This window comes from Lithobates pipiens, unplaced genomic scaffold (assembly GCF_037356315.1).
Source record: "Lithobates pipiens isolate NorthernLeopardFrog02 unplaced genomic scaffold, aLitPip1_a1.2 Scaffold_23, whole genome shotgun sequence".
Lineage (NCBI taxonomy): Eukaryota > Metazoa > Chordata > Amphibia > Anura > Ranidae > Lithobates > Lithobates pipiens.
In genome coordinates, this window is record NW_027507785.1 from 35053368 (window position 1) to 35074133 (window position 20766).

The following is a 20766-nucleotide window of genomic DNA, read 5'->3' on the forward strand; positions in this document are numbered from 1 at the left end:
ACTGCAGAAGTGATACAAGAGATGGTCAGAGACTGCACAGCTGATACAAGAGATGGTCAGAGACTGCAGACGTGATACAAGAGATGGACAGATACTGCAGACGTGATATAGGAGATGGTCAGAGACTGCACACCTGATGCAAGAGATGGTCAGAGACTGCAGATGTGATACAAGAGATGGTCAGAGACTGCACACCTGATACAAGAGATGGTCAGAGACTTCAGAAGTGATACAAGAGATGGTCAGAGACTACACACCTGATACAAGAGATGGTCAGAGACTGCAGACGTGATACAAGAGATGGTCAGACTGCGGACATGATACAGAAGATGGTCAGAGACTGCAAACCTGATACAAAGATGGTCAGAGACTGCACACCTGATACAAGAGATGGTCAGACTACGGACATGATACAGGAGCTCAAAGACTGCAGTTTCTGGCTTAATAACAGTCTATTTTAAAAAGTCTGTGAAGATCCAAAATTGACCAGCCTAAATCCTGAAAGGCAATATAAAAACAAACAAATCATGCAGAGCACACAGGACTCTGGCACAGAGCTCTCTAGAAACAGCTGCAAATCATCAGGAATACTGTGTCACACTCTTGCAGCATCTTCCAGAAGTCTAATCATCAGTGTGCTCACCCGTCCTGTGTGCAGTGAGAGATACCCATCTCCTGGTATCACCTTATCCATGAGCATTCCATTCTCATTAGGTGTCACATAAACAACGGGAGCTCCTCCTGGGATCAGCTCTGTAATGAGCTCCCACTTTCTCCTGTTCTCACCTTATTTATGATCTTCCTCCCTCCCCTGGTCAGCCTGTATCACTCACCCGTTCTGCTTGATGGTGTCCTTCAGTGCATCCCAGGCCACGGCGTCCCTCCTCCTCATGGGCATGGTGCTGAGGCTCCAGAGAGTGGATGCCAGACACCTCTGAGCTCTGTGCCCTCAGGAGTGAGAGAACCAACATCGGCAGCCTGCAGCTGGCGGCGGCCATCTCTCTTGTCATGTGATGGCAGTCAGCAGACACCTCTGAGGGTGGAGCCTTCTGTACCCGGGCATTCATTGGTTAGGATGCTCCTGTTATCTACTTAACTAGTAGCTGGCTGCTACATCCCCCCCAGTATACTGTGTGGGCGGCGCCGACAGCTGACAGCGGAGGGGAATCAGACACCTCGGCCCAGTTCGTCCCTGCCCAAAACAATTTTTCAGGAAACTACCTGGGAATGTCCCGACAAAATTGTGACTGTTACTAGCATGTATGTGGTAAGTGCCTTGCTGCCCAGCCACTCACGAGCACCCCCTTCACAAGGCACCCATGGCACTTGCCATATATGCCATACCCTGGATACGCCACTGATCACAGGTCAATTTGTTTTAGTATAAATCACATAAATAGGAAACATAAGGGGAATACAAAGACACTGAATTTCAAAAGAGCCAACTTCCTTAAACTACGATCCTTGCTAGGCGATAATAATTGGGATAAAATCTTAGCAACAAAGAACACGGAGGAAAAATGGGTATACTTTAAGAGCATATTAAATAAGGCATTAGCCAGTGCATCCCAATGGGAAATAAATTGAAAAGAGCTAATAAAAGTCCTGGGTGGCTTAACGCCAACGTAAAAATGCATATAAAAGCAAAGGAGAAGGCCATCAAAAAACAAGGCTGAGGGATGATTATCAGCATTCCAACCTTACAAAGAATGCAACAAGAAATGTAAGGGTTCAATCAGGGCAGCTAAGATAGAACACAAAAGACACATAGCGGAGGAGAGTAAAAAAAAATCCCAAGAAATTCATTAAGTACATAAATAGTAAGGAAAGCGAGGTCAGATCATATTGGTCCCATAAAGAATGATGAAGGGAATGGAGAGATGGAGAAGGTATTGAATTTATTCTTCTCCTCGGGGGGGCTTCAGTAACCAAAACTGCAGTGTTTATCCTCATGACATGTCACAGGAAGCACCCTCATGGCTAACAGGGGACAGAATTAGACTTGAAAAACGTAACATTAATAAGTCACCAGGACCAGATGGCTTGCACCCAAGGGTCCTTCAGGAACTCAGTCAAGTAATTGCCAGACCATTGTTCCTAATTTTTACTAAGAGTCTACTGACTGAAATGGTACCAGCTGATTGGAGAAAAGCCAGGGTAGCACCAATATTTATAAAAAAGGACCAAGTTACATCCCTGGGAATTACAGACCAGTTAGCCTAACATCAATAGTATGTAAGCTCTTGGAGGGGATAAGGGACTATATACAGTTGTGTGAAAAATGTTTTGCCCCCTTCTTGATTTTTAATTTCTTTGCATATTTCTCACACTTAAATGATTCAGATCATCAAACAAATTTTAATATTACACAAAGATAAAACGAGTAAATCCAAGATGCAATTTTTAAATTATTATTTAATTTATTAAGGGAAAAAAGCTGTTCAAACCTGCCTGGCCTTATGTGAAAAAGTAATTGTCCCCCCCCCCATGCTGAATCATGAATGAACTATGATTAACCACAATTTTTTGGAAATCTGAGTTAAATTTCACTTGCCACACCCAGGCCATTACTGCCAGACCTGTTGAATCAAGAAATCACATAAATAGAAGCTGTCTGACAAAGTGAAGCACACTAACTATGAAACTATGAAACTATGAAACAGATCACAAAAAAGCCACACATCTGGCCACAATCTAAAAAAATTAAAAGAACAGATTAGAAACAAAGTAATGTGCATGTATCGGTCTAGGAAGGGTTTCAAAGCCATTTTTAAGGCTTTGGAACTCCAGTGAACCAGGGGGAGAGCCATTATCCACAAATGGAGATAACTTGGAACAGTGGTTTACCTTCCCAGGAGCGGGACACAAAAATTACTCCAAGAGCATGATGACGATTCATCCAGGAGGTCATAAAAGAACCCAGAACAACATATAAAGAACTGTAGGCATCACTTGCCTCATGTAAGATCAGTGTTCATGGTTCAACAATAAGAAAGAGACTGGGCAAAAATGAAATAGGCAGAAAATCCTAAAGGAGAATGTTCGGTCATCAGTTTGTGACCTCAAGCTCAAGTGCACTTTGGTTATGCAGCCCGACAATGATCCAAAACACAACAGCAAGTCCACCTCCAAATGGTTCAAACAAAGCAAAATTCATGTTTTGGGGTGGCCTAGTCAAAGCCCGGACTTAAATCCAATTGAGATGCTGTATCATGACATTACACAGGCCGTTCATGCTGGAAAACCTTCCAATGTGGCTGAATTAAAAAGAGTGGGCCAAAATTGCTCCACAGCAATGTGAAAGACTCCTTGGCAATTATCGCAAGCGCTTGATTGCAGTTGTTGCCGCCAAGGGTGGCACAACCAGTTATTGGGTTTAAGCGGCAATTACTTTTTCACATGAAGCCAGGAGATTTGGACAGGTGTTTGCGCGCCCCCCCCTCCCCCCCTCAGGGCGTGCGTGGTGTGCTCTGTGATCAGCGAGTCTGGATCCCAGATCGGAGTAAGAGGTCGATCCCGACCCATTACCACGTGATCAGATGTCAACCAATGACAGCTGATCATGTGATGTTAACAGAGCTGGTAATCGGCTATTTTTTCTCCTCGCGCTGACAGCGTGAGGAGAAAAAGAAAGCCGATCACTGGCGGCCGTGAGAGGGACATCAGTCTCGATCACCGCGAGCTGCCGCAAGATCTCCAGTGCCCACCTGTGCCCCCTGCCAGTGCCAACTAGCAATAGGCAACAGTGCTGCCTACCAGTACCCACCAGCACCACCTATCAGTGCCCAGAGTGCCACCTATCAGTGCCAGAACAACAGTGCTGCACATCAGTGTCACCTACCAGTGCCCACCAGTGCCACCTATCAGTGCCCATCAGTGCCATCTATCAGTGGTACATATCAGTGCCCATCAGTGCTACCCATTCCTGCCACCCATCAGTGCCACCAATCCGTGCCACCCATCAGGGCCCATCAGTGCCATCTTATCAGTGGTCATCAGTACCGCCTAATCTGTCCCCATCAGTGCCATCTTATCTGTGCCTATCAGTGCCACCTTAACTGTGCCTATCAGTGCCCATCAGTGCAGCCTATCAGTGCCCACCCCTCATCAGCCCATATCAATGAAGGAGAAAAATTACCTGTTTGCAAAATTTTATAACAAACTATTAAACTTGATTTTTTTTTTTCACAATTTTCCTTTTTTTGTTTTGTTTGTGTAGCAAAAAAAAAAAATCCCAGCTGTGATTAAATACCACCAAAAGATTTCAGAGGGTGGTGATAAATGGGGAGTATTCGGAATGGTCAGGGGTAGGTAGTGGGGTCCCACAGGGTTCTGTGCTGGGACCAATCCTATTTAATTTGTTCATAAACGACCTGGAGGATGGGGTAAACAGTTCAGTCTCTGTATTTGCAGATGATACTAAGCTAAGCAGGGCAATACCTTCTCCGCAGGATGTGGAAACCTTGCAAAAAGATCTGAACAAATGAATGGGGTGGGCAACTACATGGCAAATGAGGTTTAATGTAGAAAAATGTAAAATAATGCATTTGGGTGGCAAAGATATCAATACAGTCTATACACTGGGGGTAGAACCTCAGGGGGAATCTAGGTTGGAAAAGGACCTGGGGGTCCTAGTAGATGATCGGCTCAGCAATGCCAAGCTGCTGCAAGCAAAGCAAACAGAATATTGGCATGTAATAAAAAGGGGATCAACTCAAGAGATAAAACGATAATTCTCCCGCTCTACAAGACTCTGGTCCGGCCGCACCTGGAGTATGCTGTCCGGTTATGGGCACCAGTGCTCAGGAAGGATGTACTGGAAATGGAGCGAGTACAAAGAAGGGCAACAAAGCTAATAAAGGGTCTGGAGGATATTAGTTATGAGGAAAGGTTGTGAGCACTGAACTTATTCTCTCAGGAGAAGAGACGCTTGAGAGGGGATATGATTTCAATTTATAAATACCGTACTGGTGACCCCACAATAGGGATAAAACTTTCTCTTCATTGACGGACACAGCACCCTACGGTCAAGATTACTGAAGCTGTGTCCGCCAATGAACTTCAGAGAAAAGGTTTTTTTTAACGGTGAGTACAAAAATCCTATTTTTCCACGAAAGGAAATTTAATAAGACACACGGCCATTCACTAAAACTAAATTAAAAGGGGATAAAGCTTAAATTATGTAGAGGGTTCTTTACTGTAAGAGTGGCAAGGATGTGGAATTCTCTTCCACAGGCAGTGGTCTCAGTGGGGAGCATTGATAATTTCAATAAAAAAATTAGATAAGCACCTGAACGACCACAACATACAGGGATATACAATGTAATACTGACATATAATCACACACATAGGTTAGACTTGTGTCTTTTTTCAACCTCGCCTACTATGTAGCTATGTCCGCTTGGCGACTTCAGACTGTAGGCTTGCTGCGGCTGAGTGCGGAGTGTACCAAGATGGGTGTAACGATGTTCTATTTTTTGTGGATGAGGTGCGGTCAACTTTGAGTAACGTGGTACGGCTAATGGAGGAATTTGGGCAGCAGTCAGGATTGGTCATTAATTGGAGTAAATCAGCCCTTATGCCACTAATAGAGTCTGAAGAGTTAATATTGCCTAGAGTTGAGGGTTTAGAAGTGGTACCTAAGCTGAAATACTTGGGGGTTTGGATTTCCAGAGATGTAGATCGATATGTAGAGGAGAATTTGGTACCACTGCTGGCAAAGTTGAAGCAGAAGGTCAATAGCTGGTGTCGCCTCCCCTTGTCTGTGGCGGGACGCTGTAACCTTGTAAAAATGATCTGGCTGCCCCAGATTTTGTACATCCTCCATAATTCACCAGTCTGGATTAACCAGAAATGGTTTGACAGACTTGAGGGATTAATTAGAGAACTAATATGGAAAAAGAGACAGCCTCGGATTCGGCTGCGGACGCTGCAACTCCCCGTGGAGAAGGGAGGAGTGGCGATCCCACACTTAAAAACATACTTCCTATCAGCCCAGCTCCAGCATTTAGCTGGGGCTGGACTGGAGGAGGGTAGCTATCCGAATCATAAACTGATGATTAATAATGCATACCATAGAATTTTAGTTGAAGTCCTGGTGGCTAATTCATTTGCCCATAAGTGTCCCACTAACGCTCTAGCAAGGAAATTATGGCAGCTAGCTAAACGACTCTTGGACCATGGGGGGGTAACAGAGTATACCCCCCTATGGAACAATAGAGAACTAGCGGAACTAAATAGTATAGATCGCTCTCTTGAGTGGGAGAAGAGAGGGATTGGAAGATTGGTGCATCTCTATCAGGGGAACACTATAAAATCTTTTGAAGACCTTCGCCAGGAATTTGGTATCTCTAATAAAACATTCTATATATACTTACAAGTGAGACATGGGATACATTCCCAGTATGGCACACTTGTAATTGAGAGGAAGAAGAATCCCCTAATACAGAGACTTCTCGAGCAAGGACAATTAAAGGGCCAGATCTCCTACCTATATACAAGACTTAAGGACAAAGTTCTGAATGGAGAGGCATTGGATAAATGTAGGAAAAGATGGGAGGATGACCTGGGTCCAATTGAGCAGGTACAATGGGACGAGATCTTAGCACAGGGGAATCTGGTGTCCATCTCCCCATCGCAGCGCATGTCCCATAAGCTTTTTCTATATAGAGCATACTACACCCCTAAAAAAATGAGGAGGATAAATAGAAAGCTTAATGGCGAGTGCCCTAGATGTGGAGCACCGGGAGACTTAATCCATATGGTTTGGAAGTGCCCAAAATTATACCGCTACTGGATAGATATTGTACGTAGTATCAATAGGATTTTTAATACCATTTTGGAACCCGAAGCTAGGCTTTGCCTACTAGGGATTATGGATACGAGTAGAATTTCTGCTGCGACAAAAATATCTATATTTAGGTGTTTGTACCAGGCTAGACGCTTGATTGCGCTGAACTGGCAAGCAAAAACTCCTCCAGTATTGAGCGCATGGACAAATGCTATAAACTCCACGATCTGGTGTGAACGGGCAATGTACATTAGACAAAATAATCTTAAAAAATTCAAGTCGCTTTGGATCCCATGGCTGCGTGATATCGGCTACCCTCTAGATGAGATACCGTAGGATGAGACCTAGGCTGTATTGTGCCTAGGCCGGGCCTGATGGGGCTCGGGAGATTATCGGAAGATTCTTACTATTGTATCTGAGCCTCCTTGCCGTTTCGCCACTGGTTTGGCTTGTTGAGTAGACTTGATTGGACCTCACAGCAGGCGCTCGAAGCACAGGGTTGGGGGGGGGGGGGGGGGGGGTAGGGGTTAGTTCTGTAGCCCACTAGGGATAATTAGTGCGTTAGTCATGGTAATGTCTGTGATATTATGTAATGTATCTTTCTTCGTTTTAAAGGATAAGTTGTTATTCCCTGCTGATATGCAAAAAAACTTTTCTACAACTGTAAAAGCATGTTATTTGTATGTATATTCTAAATGCATATATATTCAATAAAGATTAATTAAATTAAAAAAAAAAGATGGGTGTAACGGAACATCACTTCTGTTCCGAAATCTGACGGGTTCGCTAATCTGATGCAGCACCAGCCTGACACCCCTCCAATGCCTGGCACCCGGAAGCAGGCCCCCTCCCCCGTTGGTACGCTACTGCTAAAAGGTGTTCTTGGTTGTGATCTCAGAAGCTGGGGAGGTATGCCTTCGGTTTACACCTGTCAGTAAATACATTATAGACCTAGAACAGTATGCAGGTCGGGTTCTCACTCACACATGTTCCAGGCCACCGATTCACTAAGAAGATTAGCGGCGGTGAAGACGAAAGCCTATGAGCTTGTTATTTCTTTATTTCTTGACAGATTTTCTTTAATCCATCAGCACGAGTCATTCCCGGCACCTAGGTAACAAAAGCTGCGCTAACTTCCCGCAGCGTGTAATGATCAGTTCCTTCCAGATTTAGGGATTTGCTTGCCGCCAGATAATGTATAATTTATTGCGGCAGCATCTGCTGGAGCGGATCCTGAGAGCGGTGACAGCGCCGGAGAATAGGACACATAATAGGACATCTCCAGAGCCAGGTGCATGTGGGCGATCAGTCAGCTACACGGTCCATTGAGATGTGTGTGGGCTGTGACCCTGACGGCTGGAAGAGGATCTCAATGGGACATCCACTACTGCTTAGAAATAATACCTCCTTTCATGTCATCCCTGGAAATAAAAAAATAAAAAAGACACATGTATCCAATGTTAAAGTATTAGAGAGATTTAATCGCTTTAACCACTTCAGCCCCGGAAAAATGTACCCCCTTCCTGAGCAGAGCACTTTTCGCGATTCGGCACTGCGTCGCTTTAACTGACAATTACACGGTCGTGCGACGTGGCTCCCAAACAAAATTGGCGTCCTTTTTTTCCCACAAATAGAGCTTTCTTTTGGTGGTATTTGATCACCTCCGCAGTTTTTACTTTTTGCGCTATAAACAAAAAAAGAGCGACAATTTTGAAAAAAATGCATTATCTTTTTTACTTTTTGCTATAATAAATATCCCCAAAAAATATATATAAAAAATAATTTTTTTTCCTCAGTTTAGGCCCATATGTATTCTTCTACATATTTTTGGTAAAAAAAAAAAAAAAATTGCAATAAGCGTTTATTGATTGATTTGCACAAAAGTTATAGCATCTACAAAATAGGGGATAGATTTATGGCGTCTTTATTAATATTTTTTGAATACAGATAATTTTATATCCAGCTTTCCAACTTTGTTGGTCGGACATTCCGACGGAAAAAGTCAGATGGAGCCCACACGCGGTCGGATTATCTGACAACGCGGTCCGATCGGACATTTTCCGTTGGAAATTCCGACCATGTGTACAAGTGCTTAGTGTAATGCTGCGTACACACGATCGGAATTTTTGTCAGATAAAGCTCTGATGGTTTTTCCGACGGGATTTCGCTCAAGCTGTCTTCTCTACACACGGTCACACCAAATTCCGACCGCCAAGAACGCGGTGACGTACAACACGTACGACAGGACTAGAAAAAGGAAGTTCAATACCTAGTAGGCAATAGCTTCCATCTCGTAGTTGAATCTGAGCATGCGTGAGTTTTTGTGCATCGGAATTGCATACACACAATCGCATTTTCAGATAGGAACTTTTTTCCGACCGCAAAATTAAGCACATGCTCTCAAATCTTTTGCTTGCCGAAATTCGGCCAGCAAAAGTCCGATGGAGCATACACACATTCGCATTTTCCGACCAAAAGCTCTCATTGGTCTTTTGCTGGCCGAATTTCCGATCGTGTGTACGTGGCATAACACTTCTGGGTATTTATTACCTCCTATAAAGAACACATACTGCCCTAACCCTTCGATCACACTGAACGCGGCTTTGAAATTGTGCGATTTTGCTTGAAATCACACGATTTCTACGCCGCATATCAGTGCGATGACACCAATTATGGGGCACTCTTGCTCCCACTGACACCAATTATGGGGCACTCTTGCTCCCACTGACACCAGTTATGGGGCACTCTTGCTCCCACTGACGCCAATGATGGGGCAATATTCCTCCCACTGACACCAATGATAGAGAGCTATTTATCCCACTGACACCAATGATGGGGCACTATTCCTCCCACTGATACCAATCATCCGTTCAGCGCTATGGAGGAGGTCTGGTGCTAGAATTATTGCTCTCACTCCAGTATGCGCATGGATATGTAACATGTGTATCGCATTCAGCGTTTTCATACGTAGGTGCCCCAGACGCATGCGTTTACATTTGCACATGCATATACATGGAGGAGGGGGTGTCTCAAAAATGTTGAAGGGGGGGGGGGGTATTTTAGGTGCTTGGAAGTAACTTTTATTTTTTACCATTTTAGAAAAAAAAAATTTTACGTAACTTTTTTTTTTTCATTCCATATGGGGGGAAAAAGTCCCCAGTGTGATGATTTTTTTGGTGACAGGTTCTCTTTAATGAGACATCCAGGGTATAAAAGACCCTGCATGTCTCCCCTGTGCTCCACTGATTGTTTTACGGGTATACTGGCCGGGGACACCGAGGGGGCGGCCCCCTGAAGTGACATCAAACAAGTTGTGTTTGGGGTCAGCAACAAGAAGGGGAGTAGCGGATGTGTGACCACTCTGCTCCTTCCTCTCTTCTCAGTGGCAGGAGTCTGCTTGTCAGATTTACACAGAGACAACCCCCCGCTGTCGGATTCATATGACGTACGGACCTGGCAGCAAAATAGTTAAAGTATGCCTATAGGCAAAACTTTTTTTTCCTAGTTGGATGGAGTGGAGAGGGGATTAGAACCCCTGTCAGGTTTTTAGTGCTGTCCCCTGTTTATATGTCTATGAGCATTTCAATTGTGTGTACGGGGGTATTTATACCATGTTTATGTAGCTTTTATATTATTTGCATTATCTTATTTATATTATTATTATATTTTAATATTATTTATTTATTTTTATTTTTAATGCTTTTATAAATCTAACTTATTGTAAGGGGACTAAAAAAAACTCTCTATATGATAGTTTTATGTACGACATGCTCTATTTATGGAGACCTCAGTGGTCCATTATTGCTCTGATGCCTTCTCTGCCTCCAGTCCAAGCAGTACAGGGACAGAGCATCCCTGATTTTTATGTTACCACCTGCCAGCTTGGTAAATCATTAAAAGAAATAAAACAAAAAAAAAAAACAAGGAGGGATGAGCTGGTGATGAGCTGCTGTTATGATGGTGGCAGTACAAGGGTTAATGTATGGCACTAGATTCCCAGAGCACTATGAGTTTTTTTGTTGTTTTTTTTTAAAGAGAACATGGGAGGGGCCTGTATGGAAGCAGGGGGGAGGCGTCACTGCTCTAACAAATTCATTTTGAGCTACTGAGGTCTGCACACAACTCATTTTTTTTCAATAAGAGAGAGTTGGTGTCAGAAACCATAAAATCAGACCGAGAAAGAAGTACAGTTAAATCACACTTGTTTAATAATAAAAGTAAATAGAACAAATGTAATCAAAGCCAAGCTAGAAGTCAGGGATCAAAGTAGTGGAACAGCAAGCAGGATCTGGAGCCAGAAGGGATGTCAGCAAAGCCAGTCTTTAAACAGGAACGCAGGAGATAGTTTCTTGTGATGTGACCAAGGCGAAGGCAGAGATCCTCTGGACTGGACGGCTTAAGTAGGCAGGACTGACGAGCAGGATATCAGCAACAGCTGAGTAACTGTAGAGAGATAGGAGCTGGCAATTAGCCGACAGCTGAGCGGCCAGCTCAGAGAAGGAAGGGCTGAGCCCAGCCCGGACAGTTGGTAAAACCTGTGAAAAGGAGCTTACAGCTCCACCTACTGGCTGGGTAAAATAATGCAAATAATTCATACACAATAATTCATAACCTAAGAAAAAAAAAATGACTATAGAAAAAGGATTTTTTTTTAGTCCTGACCATGCTGAAGCAAATACATAGATTAATTTTTGAGGACCTGCATAAAAGCAGGGAGGAGAGGTCACTGCTCTAACAAATTCATTTCACTAAGGTCTGCTCACCACAGATTTTTTTTTTTCAATATGAGTGAGTTGGAAAACCTGTGAAAATGAGCTTACAGCTCCACCCACTGGCTGTGTAAAAGAATGCAACTTATTCATACAGAATCATTCATAACCTGGCCATGACAATTGTCCATAATGTGGATAATGACAGAACTCTGGACGGCTGCACTCCAATGCTAAAGCGATACTTTATTCAAATAATATTTAGGACACAGCAAATGACATCACAGCGAAAGATGCTAACCATCTGACGCGCTTCGCACTAAGGCTAGTGCTGACTCATAGCTGGTTACCTGGAGCAATTATCTCTGAATTCCCAGGACCTGCCTTTGATCAGTGGTGTATATCTGTCTTATGACAATTGTCCACTTTGGCACCCCAGACTTTCACAGATGGACGTGGAGAGAGTCACAGGCACCCTGTGTTGCCTAAGATTAAATAGGGCAACGGGAAGTGTTAAGCCCCATACACACTATCAGATTTTCTGCTGATTTTTTTCTTCAGATTAACCAAAACCAAATAATATGAGGTCAAACCTTAGGAGTTTTAATGTGCATGCAATCAGGCAAGGCCCTTGCACTATATGGTTTTGGTAAATCTGAAGGAAAAACTCAGCAGAAAATCTGATAGTGTGTATGGGGCTTTAGGCTTTAGTAGACTGTAGACTGTGATATCAATATAACTAAGTAATAGTACATTTTTGGGTTTACTGGCGATAATTTTTAAATTTAATTATTGATCACAAATTCTCTCTGTTCATGTCAGATGGTTGACTTGTCTGCTTGTGTTCCCCCTTCTCAGAATGTATGCTGCTGCCAATATAACCACCAACTTTTATGTGGTGAGCGAGCCTTGGCTGTACTCCCTGGCCTGGTGTGCCGGTGCCTATTCAGTTACAACAAACACCGTGAAGACGCTCAAGAGGATGGAAAAGCCCATGTTTCTGCTGGTAATAATATAGTACATCTCTGAACCTGGAGTCTCCAAACTTTCTAAATCAATGGCTAGTTGGGATTTAAAGTAAACTTTTTGCCATGCCCTGTTTAGACAATTAAGTTGCTTTAAATGTACAGGAGTATTTTATGTCCGCTCCAGCTTGTTGTCTCTATTGTTTTAATATACAGTTGTGCTCATAAGTTTACATACCCTGGCAGAAGTTAAGATTTCTTGGCCATTTTTCAGAGAATATGAATGATAACACAAAAACTTTTCTTTCACTCATGGTTAGTGTTTGGCTGAAGCCATTTATTATCAATCAACTGTGTTTACTCTTTTTAAATCATAATGAAATCAGAAACTACCTAAATGACCCTGATCAAAAGGTTTACATACCCCAGTTCTTAATACCGTGTATTGCCCCCTTTAACATCAATGACAGCTTGAAGTCTTTTGTGGTATTTGTGGATGAGGCTCTTTATCTTCTCAGATGGGAAAGCTGCCCATTCCTCTTGGCAAAAAGCCTCCAGTTCCTGTAAATTCTTGGGCTGTCTTGCATGAACGGCACGTTTGAGATCTCCCCAGAGTGGCTCAATGATATTGAGGTCAGGAGACTGAGATGGCCACTCCAGAACCTTCACTTTATTCTGTTGTAGCCAATGAGAGGTCGGCTTGGCCTTGTGTTTTGGATCATTGTCATGTTGGAATGTCCAAGTATGTCCCATGCGCAGCTTCCTGGCTGATGAATGCAAATGTTCCTCCAGTATTTTTTTGATAACATACTGCATTCATCTTGTCAAAAATTTTGACCAAATTTCCTGTGCCTTTGTAGTACACACATCCCAAAAACATCAGCGATCCACCTCCGTACCTTTCATCATAGGCCTTGTTGACACCTCTCCAAATGTGGCATTCATGGTTGTGGCCAAAAAGCTAAATTTTTGTCTCATCACTCCAAATGACTTTGTGCCAGAAGGTTTGAGGCTTGTCTCTGTGCTGTTTGGCGTATTGTAAGCGGGATACTTTGTGGCATTTGCGTAGTAGTGGCTTTCTTCTGGCGACTGGACCATGCGTGCCTCCTTATTGTGCATCTTAAAACAGCCACACCACATGTTTTCAGAGAGTCCTGTATTTGACCTGAAGTAATTTGTGGGGTTTTCTTTGCATCCCGAACAATTTTCCTGGGAGTTGTGGCTGAAATTTTAGTTGGTCTACCTGACCGTGGTTTGGTTTCAACAGAGCCCCTCATTTTCCACTTCTTGATTAGAGTCTTAACACTGGTGATTGGCATTCTCAATTCCTTGGATATCTTTTTATATCCCTTTCCTGTTTTATACAGTTCAACTACCTTTTCCAGCAGATCCTTTGCCAATTCTTTTGCTTTCCCCATGACTCAGAATCCAGAAACATCAGTGCAGCACTGGGTGAAAGAGGCAAGGGTCTGTCAGGAGTCCAGAAGCTCATTGACCTTTTATACACACACACTAATTACAAGTAAACAGATCTTAATAGCCATTCAAACCCCTTTGTGTCAACTTGTGTGCAAATTATCAGGCCAAAATGTAAACTTTTGATCAGGGTCATTTGGGTAGTTTCTGTTGCCATTATGATTTAAAAAGAGTAAACACAGTTAGATGATAAGAAATGGTTTCAGCCAAATACTAACCATGAGTGAAATAAATGTTTTTGTGTTATCATTCATATTTTCAGAAAAATGGCCAAGAAATCATAAATTCTGCCAGGGTATGTAAACTTTTGAGAACAACTGAATATATATACAGTATCTCACAAAAGTGAGTACACCCCTCACATTTTTGTAAATATTTTATTATATCTTTTCATGTGACAACACTGAAGAAATGACACTTTGCTACAATGTAAAGTAGTGAGTGTACAGGTTGTATAATAGTGTAAATTTGCTGTCCCCTCAAAATAACTCAACACACAGCCATTAATGTCTAAACCGCTGGCAACAAAAGTGAGTACACTCCTTAGTGAAAATGTCCAAATTGGGCCCAATTAGCAATTTTCCCTCCCCGGTGTTATGTGACTCATTAGTGTTACAAGGTCTCAGGTGTGAATGGGGAGCAGGTATGTTAAATTTGGTGTTATCGCTCTCACTCTCTCATGCTGTTAACTGGAAGTTCAAGATGGCACCTCATGGCAAAATACTCTGAGGATCTGAAAAAAATATTTGTTGCTCTACATAAAGTTGGCCTATGCCATAAGAAGATTGCCAAGACCCTGGAACTGAGCTGCAGCATGGTGGCCAAGACCATACAGCGGTTTAACAGGACAGGTTCCACTCAGAACAGGTCTCATCATGGTCGACCAAAGAAGTTGAGTGCACATATCCAGAAGTTGTCTTTGAGAAATAGACATATGAGTGCTGCCAGCATTGCTGCAAAGGTTGAAGGGATGGGGGGTCAGCTTGTCAGTGCTCAGACCATACGCCACACACTGCATCAAATTGGTCTGCATGGCTGTCATCCCAGAAGGAAGCCTCTTCTAAAGATGATGCACAAAAGCCCACAAACAGTTTGCTGAAGACAAGCAGACTAAGGAAAATTACTGGAACCATGTGCTGTGGTCTGATGAAACCAAGATAAACTTATTTGGTTCAGATGGTGTCAAGCGTGTGTGGCGGCAACCAGGTGAGGAGTACAAAGACAAGTGTATTTTGCCTACAGTCAAGCATGGTGGTGGGAGTGTCATGGTCTGGGGCTGCATGAGTGCTGCCAGCACTGGGGAGCTACAGTTCATTGAGGGAGCCATGAATGTCAACATGTAGTGTGACATACTGAAGCAGAGCATGATCCCCTCCCTTCCGAGACTGGGACGCAGGGCAGTATTCTAACACGATAACGACCCCAAACACACCTCCAAGACAACCACTGCCTTGCTAAAGAAGCTGAGGGTAAAGGTGATGGGCTGGCCAAACATGTCTCCAGACCTAAACCCTATTGAGCATCTGTGGGACATCCTCAAACGGAAGGTGGAGGAGCGCAAGGTCTCTAACATCCACCAGCTCTGTGATGTCATCATGGAGGTGTGGAAGAGGACTTCAGTGGCAACCTGTGAAGCTCTGGTGAACTCCATGCCCAAGAGGGTTAAGGCAGTGCTGGAGAATAATGGTGGGCACACAAAATATTGACACTTTGGGCCCAATTTGGACATTTCCACTTAGGGGTGCACTCACTTTTGCTGCCAGCGGTTTAGACATTAATAGCTGTGTGTTGAGTTATTTTGAGGGGACAGCAAAGTTACACTGTTATACAAGCTGTACACTCACTACTTTACATTGTAGCAAAGTGTCATTTCTTCAGTGTTGTCACATGAAAGAATTTACAAAAATGTGAGGGGTGTACTCACTTTTGTGAGAAACTGTATATATATATATATATATATATATATATATATATATATATACATATATATATATATATATATATATACACCGATTAGCCATAACATTATGACCACCCACCTAATATTGAGTATGGTCCCCTTTTGCTAAAACAACCATAGCTCATTGAGGCATGGACACCAAAGCAACATCCATATGAATGGCAGGACCCAAGGTTTCCCAGCAGAACATTACCCAAAGCATCACACTGCCTCTGCCAACTTGCCTTCTTATTTGGCATCCTGGTGTCACTTCTTCCCCAGGTAAATGAAGCACACACACCCGGCCATGAACATGTTAAAAAACAAATGTGATTCATCAGACCAGGTCACCTTCTTCCATTGCTCCGTATTCCAGTTCTGATGTTCATGTGACCAGTGTAGAAGCTTTTGGCTGTGGACGTGGGTCGCCATGGGCTTCCTAGCCCCATACACAACAAACTGTGATGGCCATTTTTTCTGCTTTCACCACAGCAACTTCATGAACAACATGTTCACTTGCTGCCTAATATATCCTACCAATTTTCAGATGCCGTTGTAACGAAATATTCCCTTTACCTGTCAGTGGTCATAATGTTATGGATGATCTGTGTATACCGTATTTATCAGCGTATAACACGCGCCGGCGTATAACACGCACCCCAAGTTTAAGAGGGAATTTTAAGGAAAAAAACTTTTAGGAGGGAAGTTTAAGGGGAAAAAAAAAAAACTTACATTTATATGCCCATCAGTGTCATCTGCAGCCTTGTCCACCATTGCAGCCTTATGCAGCCTTGTCTATTTAATTTGCTATTTGTTTCAAATTTTTTAAAAATGCCGCCGCCGAGATACAGAGCGGGATGTGTATCTCGGCGGCATGCGGTAGTTCTCGGCGGGCCTCCGGCGCCTTCGGCTCTTCTCGCCAGCTTTCAACCACCTTTGGCCATTCTCGGCAGCTTTCGGCCGCCGAGAAGAGCCGAAGGCGGCCGAAAGCTGCCGAGAACGGCCGAAGGCGGCCGAAAGCTGCCGAGAAGAGCCAAAGGTGGCCGAAAGCTGCCGAGAACGGCCGAAGGCGGCCGAAAGCTGCCGAGAAGAGCCAAAGGTGGCCGAAAGCTGCCGAGAACGGCCGAAGGCGGCCGAAAGCCGCCGAGAAGAGCCGAAGGCGGCCGAAAGCTGCCGAGAACGGCCGAAGGCGGCCGAAAGCTGCCGAGAAGAGCCAAAGGTGGCCGAAAGCTGCCGAGAAGAGCCGAAGGCGGCCGAAAGCTGCCGAGAACGGCCGAAGGCGGCCGAAAGCTGCCGAGAAGAGCCGAAGGTGGCCGAAAGCTGCCGAGAAGAGCCGAAGGCGGCCGAAAGCTGCCGAGAAGAGCCGAAGGCGGCCGAAAGCTGCCGAGAACGGCCGAAGGCGGCCGAAAGCTGCCGAGAAGAGCCGAAGGTGGCCGAAAGCTGCCGAGAAGAGCCGAAGGCGGCCGAAAGCTGCCGAGAAGAGCCGAAGGCGGCCGAAAGCTGCCGAGAAGAGCCGAAGGCGGCCGAAAGCTGCAGAGAAGAGCCGAAGATGGCTGAAAGCCGCCGATAATGGGCGAAGGCGGCCGAAAGTCGCCTTGAAGAGCCGAAGGCGGCTAAAAGCCGCCCAGAGGCTCAGAATTTTCGGGGGATCGGAGTATAACACGCACCCACAATTTTCCCCGGCTTTTAAGGGGAAAAAAGTGCGTGTTATACGCCGATAAATACGATATATATATACTGTGCTTGCTTTGTGCGCTGGTCCAAATCATTTGATGGAGGGGGGATTATGGTGGGGGGTTGGGCTTGGCCCCTTAGTTCCAGTGAAGTTCCTCTTAAAGTGATTGTAAACCCATGAAAAAAAACCTGCAAGACAAAGGCATAATGAGCTAGTATGCATAACATACTAACTCATTCTGAAATACTTAACTTAGATCAAAGCCCCGGCAGTGGTCCCGACACACCGCTGGGGCCGGTGACATGTCTCCCGGAGTTATTTCCAGGTATAGCGGGCTCTGGTGCTGTGCTTGGCCGGAGCCCGCAATGACGTCACTACTGAGCGCGGGAGCTGCCGGTAACGGCACAGCAGCTAAAGAAACGGCACCAGCGAGCTGTTTCATCAGTGCGCATACGCCGAAGACGTCTGCACATGCTGATACAGTGACTATCTCCTAAACCAGGGAGAGGCAATTAGCGGACCTCCAGCTGTTTCAGAACTACAAGTCCCATGAGGCATAGTAAGACTCTGACAGCCACAAGCATGACACCCAGAGGCTGAGGCATGGTGGGAGTTTTGAAACAGCTGGAGGTCCGCTAATTGCAGATCCCTGTCCTAAACGGTCCAAGTGTAGAAGATATTTGCGGTGCCTACAGGTAAGCCTTATTATAGGCTTACCTGTAGGTAAAAGTGGTGTGAAAAGGCTTACAACCACTTTAAGGCATCAGCATACCAAGACATTGTGGACAATTTCATGCTCCCAACTTTGTGGGTACAGTTTGGGGATGGCCCCTTCCCAGGGGCGGACTGACCATTTGGCCACTCGGGCAGTGCCCGAGGGCCCCGGCCCACTAGGGGGCCCCATCAGGGTTGCCAGCCTCAGTAAAACCAGGGACAGTATGTAAAAATCTGTGTTTTTTTTTTTTACATCTGTCTCTGAAATGTCCCTTACTGACATCCTTTTGGGCTAAAAATGTTGAGATTATAGCTGCCCCACCTCTCCAGTACCTTCTCAGCCAATAGAAACATGTCTGAGTATACATGTATGTATATACTGTGTGTCCCCATAATCTCTGATTGCCTGGGGGCCCCGTGAGTTGTCAATCTGCCCCTGCCCCTTCCTGTTCCTGCGCACCAGTGCACAAAGCAAGGTCCATAGAGACATGGATGAGCGAGTTTGGGGTGGAGGAACTTGACTGGCCTGCACAGAGTCCTGACCTCAACCCGATAGAACACCTTTGGGATGCATTAGAGCGGAGACTGCGAGCCAGGCCTTCTCATCCACTTCAGTGGGCTGACCTCACAAATGTTCTTCTGGAAGAATGGTCAAACATTCTCATAGACACACTCCTAAACCTTGTGGACAGCCTTCCCAGAAGAGTTGAAGCTGTTCTAGATGCAAAGGGTGGGCCAACTCAATATTGAACCCGACGGACTAAGACTGGGATGCCATTAAAGTTCATGTAAAGGCAGGTGTCCCAATACTTTTGGTATTATAGTGTATATATATAAATCTGCTTTGCTGCATTACATTGCACACAGAAGAATGTTTGTATCTATCCTCTCCTAAACGTTAGTAGTGATGGTGTCACTGATATGCTGTGTGGGTCTCTTTCTCGGGGAGTCACCCGATCTCTCTCTATCGTCTTTCAGACTCCGGCTCAGTACAATCTAATGTGGATTCTCACAGATATCATTTCGGCCTTCCTGATCGCTCTGATTTTTGTTCTGCACTGGTGAGTTCCGCCTCCTCTGCTAGGTCAGGAATGGTCTGCTCTCCATTCGGAAAGTCAAAGCAACCAATCAGACCGCATTTTGGCAAAGTTAGTCCACTCTTAAAGGCTCATTTACATAGGCAAGAAAATGCTGCGTTTAGATGCCCACTGCACATTTTTTTGGACGCATCTAAACGCAGCACCATTGTAATCAATGAGCCCATACACACACGCCTACCTGTGAACATGTATGTTGCGTATAGCTACGCAGAAATAAAAAAGAAAGTAGGACACCTCTGCATCCAGGGCGCACAGATCTTCAGATTTTACGCGTGAACGCGGATTAACGCACCTAAATGCGCAAGCACGTAAATGTGTAGACATTCATTTGAAGGGAAAAAAAAAAAGAATTGTAGACACGTATACGTTGTAAACATCCAAAATGCGTCTTAACGCAGGTCCTTTAGATGTATATTTTCTGCAGGCCAGCAAAAACGTGTGTTAATGCAGAAAATATCCACTTGAGCTCCGGAAGATTTTACCCCCCTTCATGACCCGGTCTTTTTACACTATTTAGCATTGCGCTACTTTACCTGGCCATTGCGCGGTCATACAACACAGTACACAAATTACATTTATTACATTTTTTTAAAATAGAGCTTTATTTTGGTGGTATTTGACCATCACTGTGTTTTTTATTTTTTTTATTTTGTATGATATAATCGAAAAAAAGACCAAAAATCTTGAAAAAAAACTTTTATTTTTTTTACTTTCTACACTAATTAAATGTATACATTTTTTTTCAAATAGAGCTTTATTTTAGTGGTATTTGACCATTACTGTTTTTCTTCTTGTTTTTTTTTCGATATAATCGAAAAAAAAGACCAAAAATATTGAAAAAAATAATATTTTTTTTTTAACTTTCTACACTAATTAAATTTATATATTTATTTTTTATTTTTTATGATATAATCAAAAAAAAAAGACCAGAAATCTTGAAAAATTATATATATATTTTTTTACTTTCTACACTAATTCATTTTACTGTATATCATGTTTTCAAATAGAGCTTTATTTTAGGGGTATTTGACCATCACTGTTTTTCTTTTTGTTTTTTTTATGATATAATCGAAAAAAAGACCAAAAATCTTGAAATATATATATATATATATATATATATATATATATATATATATATATATATTTTTTTTTTTTATTATTTTTTTTTTTTTTTTTTTACTTTCTAGACTAATTAAATGTATATCTTTTTTTTCAAATAGAGCTTTATTTTGGTGGTATTTGACCATCACTGTTTTTTTTTTTTTTTTTTATGATATAATAAAAAAAAAAGACCAGAAATCTTAAAAAAATATTTTTTTTGTTACTTTATACACTAATTACATTTATATCATTTTTTTCAAATAGAGCTTTATTTTGGTGGTATTTTACCATTACTGA

At 43.4% G+C, this 20766-nt stretch overlaps 1 protein-coding gene across 4 annotated transcripts in view; it reads left to right on the forward strand.

Annotated features, from left to right (window-relative positions):
* GDPD4 (glycerophosphodiester phosphodiesterase domain containing 4) overlaps window positions 1-20766 on the forward strand; it is a 205002-nt gene that overhangs the window by 165919 nt on the left and 18317 nt on the right. For all 4 annotated transcript variants that reach the window (XM_077451411.1, XM_077451413.1, XM_077451414.1 and 1 more), the window contains exons 13-14: window positions 12358-12505; window positions 19247-19329. In XM_077451411.1, the coding sequence (XP_077307537.1) occupies window positions 12358-12505; window positions 19247-19329 (231 nt within the window). The remainder of the gene's footprint in view (window positions 1-12357; window positions 12506-19246; window positions 19330-20766) is intronic.